Source organism: Monodon monoceros, unplaced genomic scaffold (assembly GCF_005190385.1).
Source record: "Monodon monoceros isolate NGI ecotype Baffin Bay Population unplaced genomic scaffold, NGI_Narwhal_1 Super_Scaffold_22, whole genome shotgun sequence".
In the NCBI taxonomy this organism is placed as follows: domain Eukaryota; kingdom Metazoa; phylum Chordata; class Mammalia; order Artiodactyla; family Monodontidae; genus Monodon; species Monodon monoceros.
This window is the reverse complement of record NW_021703779.1, coordinates 8,576,611-8,597,513: the sequence shown is the minus strand read 5'-3', so window position 1 is coordinate 8,597,513 and position 20,903 is coordinate 8,576,611. Positions and strand designations below refer to the sequence as shown.

General features: G+C 48.7%; 1 protein-coding gene across 13 annotated transcripts in view; it reads right to left on the bottom strand.

The window, feature by feature from the left end:
* Positions 1 to 20,903, bottom strand: part of PRKX (protein kinase X-linked) — a 210,673-nt gene that overhangs the window by 153,380 nt on the left and 36,390 nt on the right. For all 13 annotated transcript variants that reach the window (XR_003796375.1, XR_003796374.1, XR_003796376.1 and 10 more), the window contains exon 3: positions 7,905 to 8,168. Coding sequence is in view for 5 of the 13 variants with exons in the window: in XM_029240535.1 (XP_029096368.1) it covers positions 7,905 to 8,168 (264 nt within the window). In the remaining 8 variants the exon portion in view is untranslated. The remainder of the gene's footprint in view (positions 1 to 7,904; positions 8,169 to 20,903) is intronic.

Genomic DNA, 20,903 nt, shown 5'->3' with positions numbered 1-20,903 from the left:
GAGTTGAGACTTGCAAAAAATTTAGCTTTTAGCGCCACCTAGAGGACAGCTGGCTGAAAGCAAGAGATTCCAACCAGCCAAGCCGGACCCAGCGCAGAAAGCGGAGATTTCTGATCGTCTGGGTGGTTGTTTTTCATTTGGGTCATCCCTTCTCTGTGCTGCCTTAGATCTTTTTCACAACAGATGGGAGAAGCAGTCTTCTTCTCCTTTTAAGAGAATTCTATTTTTACTTTAAAAAGCCCCAATGTTTAATTAAAACTTATAATTTGTAACATTTCTGCTGAAATATCTAAACTTTTATGCCCTATGGAAAATAAAGACTGATTTTCCTAATTTTCTCTTTAATTGTATATCTCAGTATGGAGGATTTTGCTAACAAAAATTCACCCGTGAAAAGATAAAAACAATACAAACTTCCAGCTGAAAGATTAGGTCCTGGGGTTGTAACATATGTTGTGGTGACTATATAGTTAATAATACTGTATTGTACATTTGAAAGTTGCTAAGAGAATAGATGTTAAAAGTTCTCATCAAGAGTAAAAAATTGTAGGGCTTCCCTGGTGGCGCAGTGGCTGAGAGTCCACCTGCCGATGCAGGGGACGCGGGTTCGTGCCCCGGTCCGGGAAGATCCCACATGCCGCGGAGCGGCTGGGCCCGTGAGCCATGGCCGCTGAGCCTGCGCGTCCAGAGCCTGTGCTCCACAGCGGGAGAGGCCACAGCAGTGAGAGGCCCGCGTACCGCAAGAAAAAACAAAGCAAAACAAAACAAAACCCTGTGTCCAAAGCACAGGAAAATAACACGCTATGGTCATGTTCACGTTTTATATGACAGATCAGCGATAGTGATTAACAGCCAAAAGGGAGACCACGGACTTCCCTGGCGGCCCAGTGGTTCTTTGCCTTCCAACGCAGGGGTGCAGGTTCCATCCCCGGTCGGGGAGCTAAGATCCCACATGCCTGGTGGCCAAAAAAATCAAAACATAAAACAGAAGCAATATTTTAACAAATTCAATGAAGACTTCAAAAAGGGTCCACATCAAAAAAATCTTAAAAAAAAAAAAAAAGGGCAACCAAAGGAGATGCCAGGGAAAACGCTGCTGTGACACATGAGCTATGAGCTCCATCGGAGCCTTTAGCCGAAGTCTGAATGGTGACTTTCTCTTCCCCAAAGTGCAATTGACACAGCTAGGCTGTCCAACCACTAAGAAGATCTGGAAACCGCCTGGTTCCAGCCCACGTTCTTACGTTGGGTAAAAGTCCAAGGCAATCGATGCCATCTGCCTGTTTTGTGTTTTTGGTGTGTGTTTGTCATCATGACATACACGAAATCCCCAGAACGTATTTATCATATAACTGGAAGTTTGTACCTTCACCCATTTCCCCTTCCGCTCGTCCCCTGCCCCTGGCAACCACCATTCTACCCTCTGGTTCTGTGAGTTCAGCTGTTTTTTTAAAAAATTATAGTTGATTCACAATGTTGTGTTTGTTTCAGGTGTACAGCAAAGTGATCCAATTAAACACATATTTTTTTCAGATTCTTTTCCATTATGGTTTATCATAGGATATTGGATATAGTTTCCTGTGGTCTACAGCAGGTCCTTGTTGGTTATCTATTTTATATGCAGTAGTGTGTATCTGTTAATCCCAAACTCCTCATTTATCCCTCCCCCGCCCTTTCCCCTTTGGTAATCATAAGTTTGTTTTCTATGTCTGTGAGTCCGTTTCTGTTTCGTAAGTAAGATCATTTGTATTCTTTATTTAGATTCCACAGATAAGTGATATCACATGATATCTGTCTTTCTCTGTCTGACGTACTTCACTCAGTATGATCATCTCTAGGTTCACCCATGTTGCTGCAAACGGCATTATTTCATTCTTTTTCGTGGCTGAGTAATATTCCATTGTATACATGTACCACATCTTCGTTATCCATTCATCTGTCAATGGACACTTAGGTTGCTTCCATGTCTTGGCTATTGTAGAGTGCTGCTATGAACACAGGGGCGCATGTATCTTCTCAAATTAGAGTTTTCGTCTTTTCTGGACATATGCCCGGGAGTGGGGTCTCGAATTCAGCTTTTTTAGATTACACACGTAAGTGAGATGCTACAGTATGTGTCCTTCTGTGACTGACTTATCTCACTTTAATGGCCCCAAGGTCCAACCATGTTGTCCCGAATGGCAAGATTTCCTTCTTTTTCATGGCTGAATAATATTCCATTGTATACACATCCCCTAGCTTCTTTATCTACAAGCCAAGAAACACGTGAGGCTACCAAAAGCTAGGACAGGGGCACAGAACAGATGGTTTTCTAGAGCGTTTACAAGGAACATTGCCCTGGCAACACCTTGATTTCCTAGCTGGCCCCCAGAACTGTGAGGCTGTAACATTCTGTTGGGTTAAGCCCCTCAGTTTGTGGTACTTTGTTATGGCAGTCTCAGAAGCCAAACACCCACCCCATGTGGGCCATATCACATCAGCCCTCACCCAGTTCACCTCTGCTTCTAAAGCACCTGGGGTTTTCACACTCCACACCGGGTATGAGAACTTGTGCTATGTGACGGGCTACAAGCTAAATGATGGCCAGGGAAAGAAAACATTTGGAAACACAGCTTTGGAGGTCCAGAAAATTGTCATAATGATGTCCATGTTTATCTCTTTAAACAGGCTGACCACCCAGTTGCCCCCTCAGGCTTGGAGAGATGACATCATGTCACGTAGCTCAGAAAGGGGATGCGATGGCGTTTCCGTGAGGAAGAACTTCAGTTCTCCTTGTGACTCTGCCCTGGGATCGGCGAGAGGAAAGAGTCCAAAGTGCAGAGGCGGCCACTTCACCCCACGCAGCTGGCTCCCATCCAGAAAACAGGAAACAAGTGGTGACAGGATGTGGAGAGAAGGGAGCCCTCCTGCACTGGAGGTGGGAATGTAAAATGGTGCAGCCATTATGGAGAACAGGATGGAGGGGCCTCAAGAAACTAAAAATACAACCACCCTTACGATCCAGCAATCCCACTCCTGGGCATATACCCACGAGACATGAAAGCAGGGTCTTGAAGAGATACCTGCACACGTGTGTCCATTACAGCACTGTTCACAACAGCCAAAAGGGAGAAGCAACCCAAGTGTCCCCCATTGGATGAATAAACAAAAAGGAATACATCCAGACTATGGAGTATTATTCGGCCTTGAAAAGGAAGGGGACTCTGACACCTGCTACAACATGGAAGAACCCTGAAGACATTACGCTCAGTGAAAAGGAAAACTACCTAATGATTCCACTTACGTGAGGCCCCTCGAGGAGTCATATTCACAGAGACAGAAAGTAGATGGTGGGTCCAGGGGCTGAGGGTGAGGAAGTAGGGGAGCTGGTACACTTTAATGGGGACAGAGTTTCAGTTCTGCAAGAAGAAAGGAGCTCTGGAGATGGATGGTGGGGATGGCTGTACCACGTACTGAATGTCATTCATACACTGAATTTTACGCTTAAAATTGGCTAAGATGGTATCTTGGATGCTATCTATATTTTGCCACAATTAAAATTTTATAAAGTGCAGAGACCGAAGAGGCTAAGAAAGGAGGGTGTCCCCGTGGGCGGGAGATCCAGGAACAGGTGTCTCATACCCAGAGTCAAGGTAAGGTAGCCAGGACCTCGGCAGAAGCTGGACCAAGGGCGGGTTTGGAAAGGATCCGGGACCAGTAAGTCCAGACAGAGCTGTGTGGGAGCCACGTCCAGCTGGCACGCTTCTGCCAAGGAGCATGTCTCTGGGGCAGCCACTTAAAAACTCTGGGCTGCAGCCCAGGTCCAGACCACGGGTGCCCGGGTTGCCTAGTGTTGCCGTTGTGTCTGGCACCTGTCTGTAGACAGGTAGAAAGGAACGGCATCTTAGGAGGGAGAAAATATCCTTTGCAAAGAACTCCTCCAACAAGAGATGCAATGATGAAGCACTGATAGGAGAAACCCCTATCTTGCAGGTTTAATGTAAAGAAAGTAACAGTGTCTGCTCACTGATAAGTTTGTCCACTCTCTCTGTTTCTCTGCCCATCATTGAGCTCACGCTGACCCTGCTGTGTACGCAGTGCATCTGGTCCGAGCCCTCCCCAGGTCCATTGGAGTGTTGGGGGTCTTGGGCAGGAGTGTTCAGCTCTCTCCAGGAACCCACCCAAAGGTGCTCTTGGGTCCCTGCTTCCCTTCTCCATGACACCTCTCCATTCTCAATCTCTGATTCTTTTTTCACACGACAGACTCTTTCCCATTTCCCTAGAACCCCTTGTGATACAAAGTACCATTCCAATTTCAAATCCTGTGGAAGGAATGGAAGGTCACGTTACGTTGGTGCAGACAGAAATTGTATGGTCTGGTAACCAGCCAGGAATTTGGGTGCAGAAGGTGGCCGTAAGTTCAAGGAAGGAAAGGAGATGGGAGACGTGGGTTCTTCCCACACGGAGTCGAGCGGGAAGGGGCTCACACTACCTACTGGGCTTTTTCAAGTGACAACCCGTCAGGGTGCACAGAACCACCTGGAGGTCCAGTTAGGAGTTTCTTGTCCCCGAGACTTAAGCTTAGGAGCATCTTTCTTCCCGCCACACCCAGCTGAGTCAACTCAAAGTCAACCCTCATTGCTTTGGCTCATGATATTCTTTAATTCTGCTGAGAGATCCAGGTACTGGCCCGTGAATGCTGTATTCCCAGGTGGGGCACATCCACGGTTGCCTGAATCTAGCTGGAAGCCTGGCGCTTAGCTGATGTCCTCACCAGGTGGAGGTGGGTGCAGATAATTGTATCTGTGTTAGGTGTGGTGTCTCCGCTTACATGTGGAAAGGTGAGTCTCTCCCTGGCTTCATCCTGGGGTATGGGGCACAGATGGAAGGCTGTATGACTTTCCAGTTTCTCAGTAAACTCAGGTAGCCTGACCCCCTCATTCAAGTAAAAGCTTTCTCCAAAAGGCCCCCAGGCTTCTTGGATGTAGAGAGGCATAAACTGCTAGAAAGAGCTTCAGACTGCAGTAAACGTCCTTAAAGCCTTAGATTTCAAACAGTACTGCAGTTCCCTAAAAAGTTAGAGAATTTCCGTAAGTCCCAGAAACTTCAGTCCTTGGTTAATGCCCCCAAAGAACTGAAAGCAGGGACTCTGACAAACACTTGTACACGCAGGTTCATAGCAAATGATGACTGTGCAAGGTGGAAGCAGTCTTCTCCTTTTAAGAGAATTCTCTTTATACTTAAAAAAGCTTCCTGCAAAAAGTCCCCATGCTTCTTGGATGTAGAGAGTCACAAATTGCTAGAAAGAGCTTCAGACTGCAGTAAATAGGTTAAGACAAGACAGACAGTGGGGGATGTTATTGGGAGAGTGTGCTGGTCCAGGCTGTGAATTATCGATGCCCCTGGTCTTATCGTTTCTGCTCACTGGCTCTTGAAGAGAGGGCAAAGTGACACCCGCCGTTCTCAGTTTTCTCACTGTTATCAGGTCCACCACAACTGGGGGTGGGAGACCGTTATCCAAGTGTGCTCTGTGAAATAGTCGTCCAATTGCTCATGTGTTCCGACTCCCCCACTGCCTTCCATGGCATCCCCACTGAGTTGAACTGTGTTCCCCCCCCCAAAAGTCCTAGACTCCGGTACCTGTGAGTGTATTTGGAAATAGGGTCTTGCAGATGTAATCAGGTTAAGACTGGGACTAATCCAATGACTCGTGTCCTTAAAAGAAGAGGAAGAGAGAGCGATCTCTCTACTGTATCAGAAGGAGGCCATCTACAAGCCAGGAAGAGGCCGCACCGGGAACCAAGTCAGCCAGCATCCTGACCATGGACTTCCAGAACTGGGAGAAATACGTTTCTTACAAGGTCACCAATCCTATGGGATTAGGACCCCACTGTCATGACCTCATTTGACCTTAATTACTTTTAACAACATGATCTCCAAATACAGCCACACAGTGGGGGTTGGAGCTTCCAGACATGAATTTTGGAGGAACACAAGTTCAGTCCAGAGCAATGAAGGCGATGGTGATGGTGGTGATGGAGGTGATAATTATGGAGATGATGGTGGTGATGATGGTGATAATGAGGGTGACGATGACGGTGGTGATGGTGATGAAGGTGATATCTATGGCATGATGATGGTGATGACAGTGGTGGCGATGGTGGTGGCGATGGTGATGTGAGGGTGGGCATGATAAGGTGAGAAGCACCTACTGTCTACTCAATGCTTACTACATGAGAGGAACCGTTCTTAGGAAATACTTTCCAATGAGCAGACCCATCCGTTGTTACCAATCACCCTACAGGGTAGGAACAATTCTCATTACACAGACGAGCAAAGCCAAGGCACACGGGGTGATGACAACATCCAACGTACTCAATCTCTCCAGCTGGAGAGTGGCAGACACAGGGGTCCAGCAGAGGCAAGTGGTCCCCATATCCACTCTTCATTCCTAACTGCCCCTCTGAGGTGCTTCCGTTAACAGAGGCTCTTGGTAAGGGAAATAAATTTAACCTGGAAGCCATAAGGTACTACCACTTGGCAATTGTGGGGATACACGCAAACTACCTTACCTCTCAGGGCCTCAGATTTCTCAGCTGTAAAATGATGACGGTTGGCCAAACTTATCACCGAGTGAATTTGTGAAACATTTTATTGGTTGTTTGTTTGAATCAGGGCTTCCAAATAAAATGATTAAAAAAAACACCACAAAACACTAGCAGGTGGACTATATACCACATGTTACCAATAGGGGGCAGCCAATTTTAAAACCAATTTTTAAAACTATATAAAGTCTTCACACTCTTCTACGTAAAACCAACCCATTTTATTCTTAGCCATGCAATAGATGAAATTCTATAGGGGAAAATCAGATTGCATTTAACAGCATCCTAGAACGAAATTGGGTCATTTGTAGAGACATGGATGGACCTACAGACTGTCATACAGAGTGAAGAAAGTCAGAAAAGCAAACATCGTATATTAATGCATATATGTGGAACCTAGAAAAGTGGTACAGATGAACTTACCTGCAAAGCAGAAATAGAGACACAGATGTAGAGAACAAATGTATGGGTACCAAGGGGGAAGGAGGGGTGGTGGGATGAATTGGGAGATTGGGATGGACATATATACACTATTGATACTATGTATAAAATAGATAACTGGGCTTCCCTGGTGGCGCAGTGGTTGAGAGTCCGCCTGCCGATGCAGGGGACACGGGTTCATGCCCCGGTCCGGGAAGATCCCACATACCGCGGAGCGGCTGGGCCCGTGAGCCATGGCCGCTGAGCCTGCGCGTCCGGAGCCTGTGCTCTGCAACGGGAGAGGCCCCAACAGTGAGAGGCCCGCGTACGGCAAAAAAAAAAAAAAAAAGAAAGACAAGCCGTAATATAAGTTGGTGACGGTGTGGAGAAAAGAGAAAGCACGTCCACTGTTGGTGGGAATTTAAACTGGTGCAGCCGCTATGGAGAACAGGATGGAGGGTCCTCAAAAAACTAAAAATAGAGCTACCATGTGATCCAGCAATCCCACTCCTGGGTATATATCTGGAGAAAACTCTAATTCGAGAAGATACATGCACCCCAATGTTCACTGCAGCTCTATTTACAACAGCCAGGACATGGAAGCAACCTAAGTGTCCATCGACACAGGAATGGATAAAGATGTGGTGTGTATATATATATATACGATGGAATATCACGCAACCATCAAAATGAATGAAATCATGCCATCTGCTGCACCGTGCATGGACCTGGAGATTGTCATACTGAGTAAAGTGAGTCAGACAGAGAGAGACAAATACCATACGATGTCACTTCTGTGTGGAATCTAAAGAAAAAGGAGGTCACAGCGCAGAGGACACAGAGCACGCTGCCAGAGGCAGGGGGCGGGAAGATGGGAAAACGGGGGAAACGTTCACTTACTTGTCCACCAGTTTCTTGGCGAACCCGAAGTCAGTGAGCTTGATGTGACCGTCTCTATCCAGCAGGATGTTCTCCGGCTTCAGGTCCCTGTAGACGATCTCCTTGGAGTGCAGGTACTCGATGGCACAGACGATCTCCGCGGCGTAGAAGAGCCCGGTGGAGCTGGAGAAGCGGCCCTGGTTGCGCAGGTAGCTGAAGAGCTCACCACCCGGCACGAACTCCATCAGCATGTACAGGAAGCGGTCATCGTGCCCCGTCCAGAACCTGCGGGACCAGAGCGGGAGTGAGGGTTGCGCCTCGGATGGACAGGAAGGGACAGGGATGGACGGATGCTGGGATGGCACTTAGACGGAGGTCGTGTTACATGAACAGGTCATGTTAAGATACATCTCTAGGTAAGACATGATCATACGAAGTGAAGTAAGTAAGACAGAGAAAGACAAATACCATATGATATCACTTATATGTGGAATCTAAAATGAGACACAAATGAACTTATCTACAAAACAGAAACAGACTCACAGACACAGAGAACAGACTGCTGGTTGCCAAGGGGGAGGGGGGTGGGGGAGGGATGGAATGGGAGTTTGGGGTTAGCAGATGCCAACTATTACATAGAGAATGGATAAACCACAAGGTCCTACTGTAGAGCACAGGGAACTGTATTCACTTTCCTGCGATAAACCCTATGGAAAAGAATACGATAAAGAATGCATATATACGTATAAGGGAATAACTTTGCTGGGCAGCAGAAATTAACACGACATTGTAAATCAACTCTGCTTCAATTAAATCTTAAAAAAAACACGATATATCTCTAGGTCCATGTTAGGATACTCATATACATGGACAGATGCAAGACGTGTGTGGACAGATGTTAAGATTTGGTAGAGGGCTTCCCTGGTGGCGCAGTGGTTGGGAGTCCGCCCGCCGATGCAGGGGACGCGGGTTCGTGCCCCGGTCCGGGAGGATCCCACGTGCCGCGGAGCGGCTGGGCCTGTGAGCCATGGCCGCTGCGCCTGTGCGTCCGGAGCCTGGGCTTCGCAGCGGGAGAGGCCACGGCGGTGAGAGGCCCGCGTACAGCAAAAAAAAAAAAAGATTTGGTAGAGATCGATGTTAAGATATGTCTATAGGTATTAGAACAGAAAACCCAACACATAAACATAATTATTTTGTAAGAAAAGATACATCCCTAGGGAGACGTTAAGATGCTCATACAAATGGACCGATGCCCACAGCTGTGTGTGCAGCGATGCTAAGCTCTGGTAGAGAGCGATGTTATTGGTACAGATACATGTTAAGACATGGCACAGACAGGTGTCACGTTATGTGTATCAATACACGTTAAGATCGATCTCTAGGTGGATGTTAAGATACTCGGATGGGTGAACAGATGTCGAGACATGTGTGTGGACACACGTTAAGGTTTGGCAGAGATCCATGTTATGGGTACAGGTACCCATTCGATGTGCTAAGATGTGGCACAGATGACGTTAACGTTACGTGCACGGACACACGTTTGGACACGTATAGGTAGACGTTAAGATTCAGGTGCACGCAGATGTTAGGATACAGGGAGACACAATGCTAAGGGATGGCTATCCTGTCGACGTGCAAAGGTCTCAGGACGGCCAAGAGTAAATACCAACTTCTGATGATAAACTGGTGAACAGCCTGTTATGGGCTGAATTGTGTCCCCAATCCCCAAATTCATATGTTAAGTCCTCACCCCAGGACCTCAGGAGGTGATTCGATTAGGAAATACGGTCTTTAAAGAGGGGATGAAGGTAAATGAGGTCACTAGGGTGGGCCCTGATCCCACAGGACAGGTGTCCCTATAAGAAGAGGAGATCAGGACACAGACACACACAGAGGGACGACCCTGGGAGGACACAGGGAGGAGACGGCCGTCTCCACGGTCTCAAAGGGCACCCACAAGGCCGACATCCTGACCTCAGACTTGCAACCTCCCCAAACATGCGCTAATAACTCTGCTGCTACAGCCGTGCCATCTGGGGCGCTTGTCTCACAGCCCGAGCAGACTCACACGGGGTGGGCACACCTCAGGGATCACACCTGGTTCAGTGGCCCCAGGGTCGTCATCAAGACTGCAAATTTCCAGTCCACTCATGATGGCCTCCCAGACACCTGCTGGGAAAGGTGGCCATTAACAAAACCCCAAAGCAAGAGATTTCTAAGCAACGACGGGTAGGAGATGTCCCCAGAGAGTCAGAAGAGACGCATCACCTTTAGAAAGGTGCAGATTGGCTCTGTTCACGGGAGAAAAGGCAGCAGCGACAAGCTGAGGAGAAAAGAAGAATATAGATGCGAGAAGAGACAGAGTCCTGAATGAATTTTAGAGGTCACGGCAAAGAGGAAAAGCAACAACTACATCCTCGGGAGATAAGCACTGATGGAGAAGAAAGTTTGCCTGTAAAGGAGATGTCGCTACGTATGGCTGATTCACTTTGTTATAGAGCAGAAACTCATATGCCATTGTAGAGCAACTGTACTCCAATAAAGATGTTAAAAAAAAAAAAAAAGACGTAGAATAAAAGAGAAACGCTCTTTGGAAGTAAGGGCTCTGTTTTTGAGCGGATTTAGGACACAGAAGCGTGACTCATGCACAAGCATATAAAGGTCCCCCCGCAGGATCGGGACACACAGACGATGATGTGAAGCAACGTGAGGCTACCGTGCCAGCAGTGCCTGATCCCCGAACCCCCGGCCTGGGCATCTTCTCTGCTCAGGACGCTGTGCTCCCCTCCAAGGCTGCTCCCAAAGAGCTGCGTCCCTCTGGGCTTCCATGAAAACAAAGGATGCTCGGAGGACCCGGCGTCCTTGGGTGAGCATGCGCAGGGCACCACGCACCAGATGGTCTTGGCTGCTGGGATGGGCTGTTCCAATAAAATAAAGAAAAATACAGGCACACCTCGTTTCAGTGTGCTTTGCACACACCGCATTTTTAACAAATGGAAGGTCTGTCACAACCCTGTTTTGCAAGCAACTCTACGGGCACCATTTTTGCAACAGCATTTGCTCACTTTGTGTGTCTGGGTCCCCTTTTGGTAATCCTCGCGATACTTCAAACCTTTTCGTTACTGTGGCGATCTGTGATTTTGGGTGTTCCTATTGCAAAAAAGCAAGTCACGGAAGGCTCCGAGGTTGGTGAGCAATTTTTACCAGTAACGTGTTTTTCACTATGGCACCCACATTGCTTTTTTTTAGACGTAATGGTACTGCACACTTAACAGACTACAGTCCAGCGTAAACGTAACTTTTAGATGCGCTGGGAAACCAAAAGCTTCGTGTGACTCGCTTTACGGTCATATTTACTTTACTGTGGTGCTCTGGAACGGAACCCACCGTTATCTCTGAGATCTGCCTGTAATCAACCGTATCGATATATACACAAAGCACTGGAGGAGATAGTTTGCAATGACCCAAAAAATAGCTGGAAGGAAAATCACCAAGCAATAACCAGGTGTGGCAGTGGTCAGGAAGGTGTAAGTTTATGCAATAAATAAAAAGATGGGGGACTTCCCGGGCGGTCCAGTGGTCAGGACTTGGTGCTTTCACTGCCGAGGGCACGGATTCAATTCCTGGTTGGGGAACTGAGATCCCCGTAAGCCTTGTGGTGCGTGCGGTCAAATTTGAAAAAAAAAAAGATGGGCTGCAGAGAGGAAAAACGCCCCCCGTCGTGGATGTGAAAAACTTTTCTATGCCCAAGGGAAGCCTTTTAAAAACAAAAAAGGACAACACACTCTTCTGATGTTCAAATGAATGGCCGTTTTGTTAAGCACTATGGTTTATATGTCTTCGCACAATGTGGGCCACGTGTTACGAAAGGGTTTCTCTACATGCGCGTTTACAGCACGACGGGTGCGGTTGGGGGATGACGGCTACCCTCCGATAGGGTGGCCATACATGCCATTCTTTCTCGGTGTTCCTCGTTGATTTCTGTCTCTCAGAGTCAGACGGCCCGGGATCCTGTCTGTAAGAAGCATAGTGGCAGCCACGTCTAGGCGTTGCTTTTCCCCCAGTTCCTGACAGCCGTGCATCTCTGGCCTGTTCCCCTTCTCACATCTGACAGCTCAAAGGCTCGAGATTTGCAGTGTTGAGACTTGAGGGAACACAGGACGCAGGAAGAGTGCTTTGGGGTTGTGGGTTGTGGCTATTGCTACTGGAGTGGAACACAACTTTGCTCCCCCCGCGAAGTATCTCTTTGGCACGCGGATTATTTCGACCTGAAAACAATCAAAGCCCAAAGACTCAAAAGAGAAACTCCGACCTTCTCGCTAATAGCCTAAAAGAATTTAGACGGAGGAGCTGTTCCTGGGACCCCTTTCCTCACCAGAGATGTCTGCCCGTGATATGGGCCACCCGTGGTGGGGAAACAGCAGGGCCTGGGAGATCACGGTCCACCCTGTGTCCCACTGTCTCTGCAGGTTCAGCAAACACTTGTCTACCAACCCTTTTCTTTTCCGTGTCCACGCCGACGGCCCTCGCCCGCTTTGAAGCCCCAAGCCACTGCCCCAACAGGCTCCTTCGTCTTTAGCTGAAGATGACAGCGTTTAAGATGAGGGTTAGGACCATGTGTGTGAGTGACTCCGTCTTCCTGGGTCTCTCCCGTGTGTCCAGGGGATTCAACTTTCGTGGGACTTTCTCCTGTTCATCTGTCTCACGTCCATTTCATTCTCAGACCAGCCAGAAGAGCCTGGAAGGATAAGGAAAATGTCTTCCTCCCCGACGTGGCTTTCTGGAGAAATCGTCTGAGCAGACGCCCATCTTCCTTCCATCATTCAAAATCGAGATGAGTCGTTACCTTTGGGCCGCCCGCCCTCCTTCTCCGGTCCACGTACCGACGTGTATGGCAAGGACGTTCCGTGCCGTGATGCTTGAATAGAAGCGCACGGCATCCCAAACGCACGACAGCCTCGCTGTGTTTTGCGGGCGAGCTGAGAACCCAGCAAGGGCTTTGCGGTTCTGACGGGGAGATGTGTTCCAGGGCAGGGGTCCCCAACCCCCAGGCCACGGTACTGATCCGCGTCCTGTTCGGAACCGGGCCGCACAGCAGGAGATGAGCCGCCGTTCCCCCCCCACCCCCCCCGTCCCATCGCTCACATTACCACCTGAAGCCCACCATAGACACACACCTCCGTGGAAAAACTGTCTTCCACAAAACCGGTCCCCGGGGCCAAAAAGCTTGGGGACCGCTGTTCTAGGGTCCTGACACCTGACTGGTGAACTTGTACACTGAACCTCTACGTAAACTGGTGACCTGCTGAATTTCTCTGGGGCAGGGCGGATGGCCAATCTAGCTAGAACTCATCTGGGAAGGCCTGGGATTCCGGGATTTCGGGGCCGAACTGAGCCCTTAAGAAGACGTGAAACAGTCAATAATATCTAAGCAAGGGCACGACCATTTTCTACAGCTGTGAATTGGGTTGAAAAGGTAGGAGAAATATATATGAGCCGATCTCTCCGCTGCTCCAATGCACAAACACACACACACACACACGCGCACCTGGAGGTCATCAGGGAGCTGCTAGGCAACTCATTCTTTGCGTAACTTCTGTAACTGCTCCCACAGACCCACTAACAGGCTAAGAGACTGTCCTGACGTATTCTCAGCTCTGGCAAACGGTGCATCCCAAGGTTCCAAGGCAAACTCGTCTCAAGTCTCAGGAGCATCAGATAATGAACAATGTGGGGAGGTGAGGACAGAACCCAGATGGGGTTAGCAGCGAGGAATGAGACAACTTTCAGGGTTGAGCAAGTAAGTGGAGTGCGTCAGTCCCCAAAAATAGCTTGGCTGGACACCAGGTGATTCGGGAAGGAGGCCGGGGTCACAGTCTCTCTTTCCGTCCCCTGGGCTCCAGGGGAACTGCAATTTCATCCACGGGTAGGTCGACCGACATAGGAAGCAACTGAGGGTGAAGTGTCTGTTATCCGGCTCCCAATTCCTCACACGCCAAGCCATTCTCGGATACCAGCTGGGTGTCCTAGGATTCAACTCAGTTCTGGTACTATGCACCCAGAGTTAGCATCAGACCCCACGGGGTAAGGGCTCAGTCCCACAAGACCCCAACGGCAAGTCCAGGGGGCCACCTGTGCTTCTGACCGACCGGCTGCAGGTGGAAGGCTGCCACGACCTCTCCTTGGGCTTCATCTGCTAGAACGGCTCACAGAAGTCGGGAACGTTTACGCGCTGGATCACCGGTTTATTATAAGAGGAGCTAACTCAGGAACAGCCAGATGGGACCGATGCAGAGGGTGAGATTTGGGGAGGGGGCAGGGGACCCCAACACCCTCTCCAGGCTGCACTCTCCCCAAATCTCTACATGTTCACCGACACGGAAGCTCTCGGAACCCTGCCTTCTTGGGGTTTTATAGAGGCTTCATTGCGTAGGTCTGATGAACTCACTGGCCATTGGGAAGTGAACTCAACCTCCAGCCCCCTCCGCTTCCCAAGGTCAGGGTGGGACTGACAGCTCCAACCCTCTAAGGGCTGGTTCCCCTGTAACCAGCCCCCGGCCACAGGTGACCCGGCGGCTTTCCAAGACACCTTTATGGCTCTCGACACTTAGGAAATTTCAAGGGTTTTAGGAACTCCGTGCCAGGAACTGAGAAGAAGACCAAATAAATATTTCTTAGGATAAATCACCGCATCACAATCTCAAATGTCACAAACAAGGGGCAGAGTGGGGAGAACTATACCGACCGATCGAGACGGATGAAGATGTCCGTTCCACAAATATCTAATGAAATCAAACAAAACTTCAACCGACCACCACACCTACGAAAGCCACCGTATATTAAGTGGATAAGTCATTTTTCCCTTTGCAGATCACACGCAGAAGTGATCCGTCATCAGCCTGCTTAAGAAGCAATACTTTTCAAATAAAGGCACCCATAACAAATAGAAATTATGGCTATAAAACAAACAAAAGTCCTGAGGGCCCTGATGCCACTTTCCTTCTCCAAATCACGAAAATCAAATACAGTATCGAAAGGAAGAAAAGAAATTTCTCCGATACATCTTTGCTTCAAAGCTCCACCAGTTAAGAGGTTTCTTGTATGGACAGAAGTTGTGAAGAGCTGGGTATTATTAACGATCGGAAGTAAACGAATATTCAAACACTTCCTGACATCACGATTCCAAAAACAGTAACAGTCATCGCTTGGTGCTTGTGGCTGACAGGAGGCAGTCCACGTGACCACAGAGGAATGAAACTCTTGAGTTTAGAAAATCAGAAGCGGGATAAACTGCAGGAGCTTATCTGTTCATCCAGTCATTCTCATCAACTGCAGGACCGAGTCTATAAAAAAAGTAAAAGTTCGAGGGCCAAAAGCAAGGTTTATCACGTCGCTACGAGAAAAGCACGCATGTGGTGGATCTCAAAGGCGTGGGACCCACGGTTAGCATCACCAAGCAACATCTCCAGTAACTCACGATCACCCGTCTTTATTGACCTCACCACCCACTGGTTTTCTCTTTGTTTAGTGGATACATCTGGACAAGGACCCACTTCGGGGACGTCCCTGGTGGTCCAGTGGTTGACACTTCGCCTTGCAGTGCAGGGGGTGCGGGTTCGAGCCCTGGTCGGGGAAACTAAGGTCCCACATGCCTCGCAGCCGAAACACCAAAACACATAAAGCAGAAGCAATATTGTCACAAATTCAATAAAGACTTAAAAAATGGTCCACGTAAAAAAAAAAAAGATATCTTAAAAAAAAAAAAACAAAGGACCCACTTCATACCTGGCAATGTCCTATCTTGGACACACTGGAAAGGGCACCTCCCGTTTGGCCTGTCCTGAGCCTTGTGGGAAGCAGGGGAACCAGCTCTAAACACCGAACACAGAAGGGGGGGTGTGTGTCCCAGCAAGATGGGAAGGGTTGGCCAGGTGTATCTGTGGTCGAAGGAGGCTGGGGACAGACACACAGGGAAGCTGGAAACTGAGGCACCAGTCAAACCCTAGAGCTGTGGACGCACCGTAGGGAGTCTGCATTTTGTTGAGGGCAGGAAGGAAAGTCATTGACGGGACTGGAAAACAAAGAGTGACAGTTGGGTTTTCATGTCAGAAAGAAGCCCCAGTCTCCAATCAAGAGTGGATGAGCCCTGGGGAGGTTACTGAGAAGAAAGAGAGGGGACCCAGATGGACAAAGGTGGATGGACTTTGGAGATGTGACTTACAAGAGGAAAGGGCAGGTCTGGAAAAGATGAAAACTCTAACTCGAAAAGATCCATGCACCCCTGTATGCACAGCAGCAGTAGTCACTACAGCCAAGACATGGAAGCAACAGAAGTGTCCATCGACAGGGGACTGGATAAAGAAGACGTGGTACGTGTATACACGGTGGAATACCACTGAGCCATGAAAAAGAATGAAACAGTGCCGCTTCCAGCGGCATGGATGGACCTGGAGATGATCATGCTACGTGAGGTCAGTCAGACAGAGAAAGACAAACGTTATACAGTATCACTCCTATGTGAAATCTAAAAAGTAACAGAAATGCATCTACGTACAAAACAGAAACAGACTCACAGACACAGAAGCATGGATGGACCTAGAGATTATCATATCGAGTGAAGTAAGCCAGAAAGAGAAAGACAAATGCCATATGATGTCACTTAGATGAGGAATCTAAAATATGACACAAACGAACTTACTTACACAACAGAAATAGACTCACTGACACAGAAAACAAACTTATGGTTACCAAAGGGGAAGCGGGGGGAGGGGTTAAAAACTAGGGGTTTGGGGTTAACATATACACACCACTATATATAAAATAACCAACAAGGACCTACTGTAGAGCACAGGGAACTGTACTCTATATCTTAGAATAATCTATAATGGGAAAGAATAGGAAAAGAGCTTTACATAAATATATAAAACTGAATCACTTTGCTATACACATGAAACGAGCACAATATTGTAAATCAACTATAGTTCAAAGAATTAAAAAAAAAAAGGAAGAGGAAAGGGCACAAGCCCTGGTTAGGGTGAACACAGCAGCAAAGAAAAGGAAATCAAAAACAGTGCCCGGGGGTCGGGGCGGGGGGGGACCCAGGAGCTGGAAGGGCCATTTGGGGGGAGTCCAAAGGAGGAACTGATTGGAGGTGTGGGGCAAAGAGGAAGGTCAAGAACTCCTTTCCAACATGAGGACCCTGAACTGCCTGCAGAGACATCTGGGCAGAAGGGACCAGGCGCCAGGTGGGTGGCTGAGTCTAGCCTGGAAGGAACAGGTGTGAGTGAGAACCTGAGCTTAGGAGTTTAGAGTGTCTAGTGTGCAGCAAGCGTGACTACAGTGCATGATTTTGGGAGCACGTGCACACATTCACACACGTCCGTCCCCTATACCACGTCCGCTCCCTGGCCCTCCCACCTCTACCTTGCATGGCCCGTGGCCCAGCTTCTCTCCAAGGAAAAGCTAAGAGACCTCCCTCCCTTTCTGTACGCCCTCACCCCTGCCCGGCCTCCTGGAACGCATCCACCCAAAATGCCCAGGAGGGATCTCTATGAAGCAGAGTTAAAAACAGTGAGAGGCAAAACAAATGTGTATAATATGCTGTAAGGATGCCACACTCTGTGTGCGCGCGCATGCACAGAGCTCTTCAAGCACAGGGAAAAGGACAGAAGGCATCATACCAAACTGTCCACGTGGTGACCTGGTGATGATGGAGGGACAAAGGAAGAAAGAAAAGAGAATGAGGCAAGCTGAGAAAAAAAAATAAAAAAGAAAGAAAAGCAGAGAAGAGAAGAGAAAATGCTTAAGCACTCTCCACGGGCAGGAAAGAGAACGAGATGTCGAAAATGCACTCAAGGAGTTGAAGCTGGGACTGAGACGCCTGTACACCTGCGTTCACAGCAGCATTACAACAGCCAAGAGGTGGAGGCAACCCAAGTGTCCATGGATGCATGATGGATATAAACAAATGTGTTCCAGTCACACCGTGGAATATTACTCAGCCACGAAAAAGGAAGGACATCGTGATACAGGCTACAATGTGGATGTGCCTTGAGAACATGATGCTTGGCGAGAGAAGCCAGACCCAAAAGGACACACAGTGTGGGATTCCACTCAGAGGCGGTCCCTAGGGTTGTCACACTTATCAGAAAGTAGATGGTGGGGCTGGGGGAGGGGGAGGGGGACGCAGTGTCTCATGGGCACCATGAGTTCCAACTCTGCAAGATGAAAAGGTTCTAGAGATGATGGTTGGGATGGCTGCACGATGTGGACGGACTTAATGTCACTGAATTATACTTAGAAATGGTCAAGATGGCAGACGAATGGATAAAGAAGATGTGGCACATGTATACAATGTAATATTACTCAGCCATAAAAAGAAACCAAGTTAAGTTATTTGTAGTGAGGTGGATGGACCTAGAATCTGTCATACAGAGTGAAGTAAGTCAGAAAGAGAAAAACAAATACCGTATGATCACACATATATATGGAATCTAAAAAAAAAAAAAAAGGTTCTGAAGAACCTAGGGGCAGGACAGGAATAAAGATGCACACGTAGCGAATGGACTTGAGGACACGGGGAGGGGGAAGGGTAAGCTGGGATGAAGTGAGAGAGTGGCAAGGACATATATACACTACCAAACGTAAAACAGATAGCTAGTGGGAAGCAGCCGCAGAGCACAGGGAGATCAGCTCCGTGCTCTGTGACCACCTAGAGGGGTGGGATAGGGAGGCTGGGAGGGAGAGACGCAAGAGGGAGGGGATGTGGGGATATATGTATATGTATAACTGATTCACTTTGTTATAAAGCAGAAACTAACACACCACTGTAAAGCAATTATACTCCAATAAAAAAAAAAAGTCAAGATGGTAAATTTTATGTGAGGTACATTTTACCACGATTAAAAAATTAAAATTGAAAAAATGCATTGGAGAGAACATATTAATCAATGATTCCATAAACAGCAAAAAAAAAAAAGTGGCCGTCATTGACAATGAGTAGGAACGCACCGGCAGAGACGTCAGCTCTGAGCTCAAAGAAGCACTTTCCACATTTGATTATTGTCTTTTATTTGCAAAGTCTGCAGTGAGCGCCTCCCTTGTGGCATTTTAATTAACTTAAAGGTCAGCCTCATCTAGCTGGAGACACCTAACTTTAAAGTTGGTCACCATTTCTCCAGATGCTGCCGTAAAGCTGGACTCTGCCATCAAAAGGAAAAAACAGAAAGCCACTCACGTCACCCTTTGTTGAGCCGCATCGCCCGGCGCAATCTGAGGCTCTGTAACATCCCTTCCAGTTTCCGATCCGGCTCCATGGTAACCAGTGCCCCCCGCCCGCCCCGCCGAGGGGACCTGAACTTGTTTCGCCGTCCCCAGCCCAGGCTCCCCCTGTTGTGGTCCCCAGGGGTCCCAACGCTCGGTGGCTACATCTGATGCCTTCCCAAGGACGACTGTTCGCTCCCTCTCTCTCTTCCCCGATGGCTCCCTGGAAACTGCCCCACCTGGAACCCTGTCTCTCCCGTCCAACTTCCCAGGCGTGTGCCAGGCCAGTACACCGCTGTGGAAGGCGGGGACGGGGTGACCTCGTGCTCCGTCCTCGCACCCCAGTCCCCAGCTGAACGTACAGGTAAGCACACCCTCCGAGGTGCCCGGGCGCACCGTGTGTCCATCTAACCTCCCCAGAGGTGCCCTGGGGGCCCGTTCCCATCTCCTTCCCCAGCTCCTGAGTCACACACCAGCATCAATGCTGGAGCTGCCCGCCAAGTCCAGCCTTGCGTCCAAGGCGGACTCAGATCCCTCCCCGTGTCCCAGCCTCCTGGCTGACGCGGTGGCCCCTGCACCAAGCGTTCCCCCCACCTGTCAGCCAACAGACGCCTTCTCCTTCCGCGAGATTCTGCTGCAGCATCCTCAAGGGATTAGCCTCTCCCGCCCCAAAGGGTGACGATTCCGTCCTTGCCAGCCACGCTGGGATCTACCAGAGCCTCGTCGGGAACTTCACAGTTTCCCTCCATCAGGAGAATTCAAACCTCCCTTTTATAAGCATCCACCTTGCCAGAACCCCCAAAATTCAAAATGGACATTTCATTACGTTCGGACAGAGCACAGAACAAGGAACTGGGAAGTGGCCGTGTTCCTTCTGTCACAGCTGTCCCTGGCAGGCGATGGTGAAAGAGGAAGGAGAGCTATTTCTGGACTTTTGCTTCTGAAACTCAAGTGCAGAGGGGTCAAGGGAAGTCAGAACAGGGTGTTCCTTCCTCCTGAACTATCAGCAAGGCCAAGGAACAGTTTTACTAACGACCCGTCCCTGTGCCAATGGAGATGCCACCAGACCCAAGTCTGTGGGCAGGAAGAAAGACCCGTCCCTGTGCCAATGGAGATGCACACCAGACCCAAGTCTGTGGGCAGGAAGAAAGACCTTTCCTTTAGGCTATGGGCTCGTCCTCTCCAGACTAAGACCCAAGTTCCTCTACGTGGAGATCCGAGCTGTCATTTCGCCAATAATGAGAAGGATGTGCCCCACGGGTGATGGACCTCTGAGTTCTTTCATACCCAGATCCGCAGGGGAAAGCCAATGAAACATGGCTGGCTAGCTGGGTCTTCTACTGCGCGATGAGTGACACGGCACTGGGACTGTTATTGGGTCCACAGGCTCATCACCAAGACTAAATGATGGAACTCCACGTGCAGGGGCTGGGACAGGAAAGTGAGAATGCACCCACACCCACCTAATCTCTGTGTGTGCCCCTATCACAGGCGTTATCAACCAACCATCCATCCATCATTCAACCCATCCATCCATCCGTCAACCTATTTAATCATTTGCCTACCATCTGTGTATCCATCCCTCCATCCACCCACCCATCCATCTACCCAAATATCTACCTATCTATCTATTTATCTCACTATCTATTTCTATATCGCCTGCCTATTCTTCCTTTCTTCCTTCCATCCATCCATCCACGCATTCTTTCTTTCTTTCTTTCTTTCTTTCTTTCTTTCTTTCTTTCTTTCTTTCTTTCT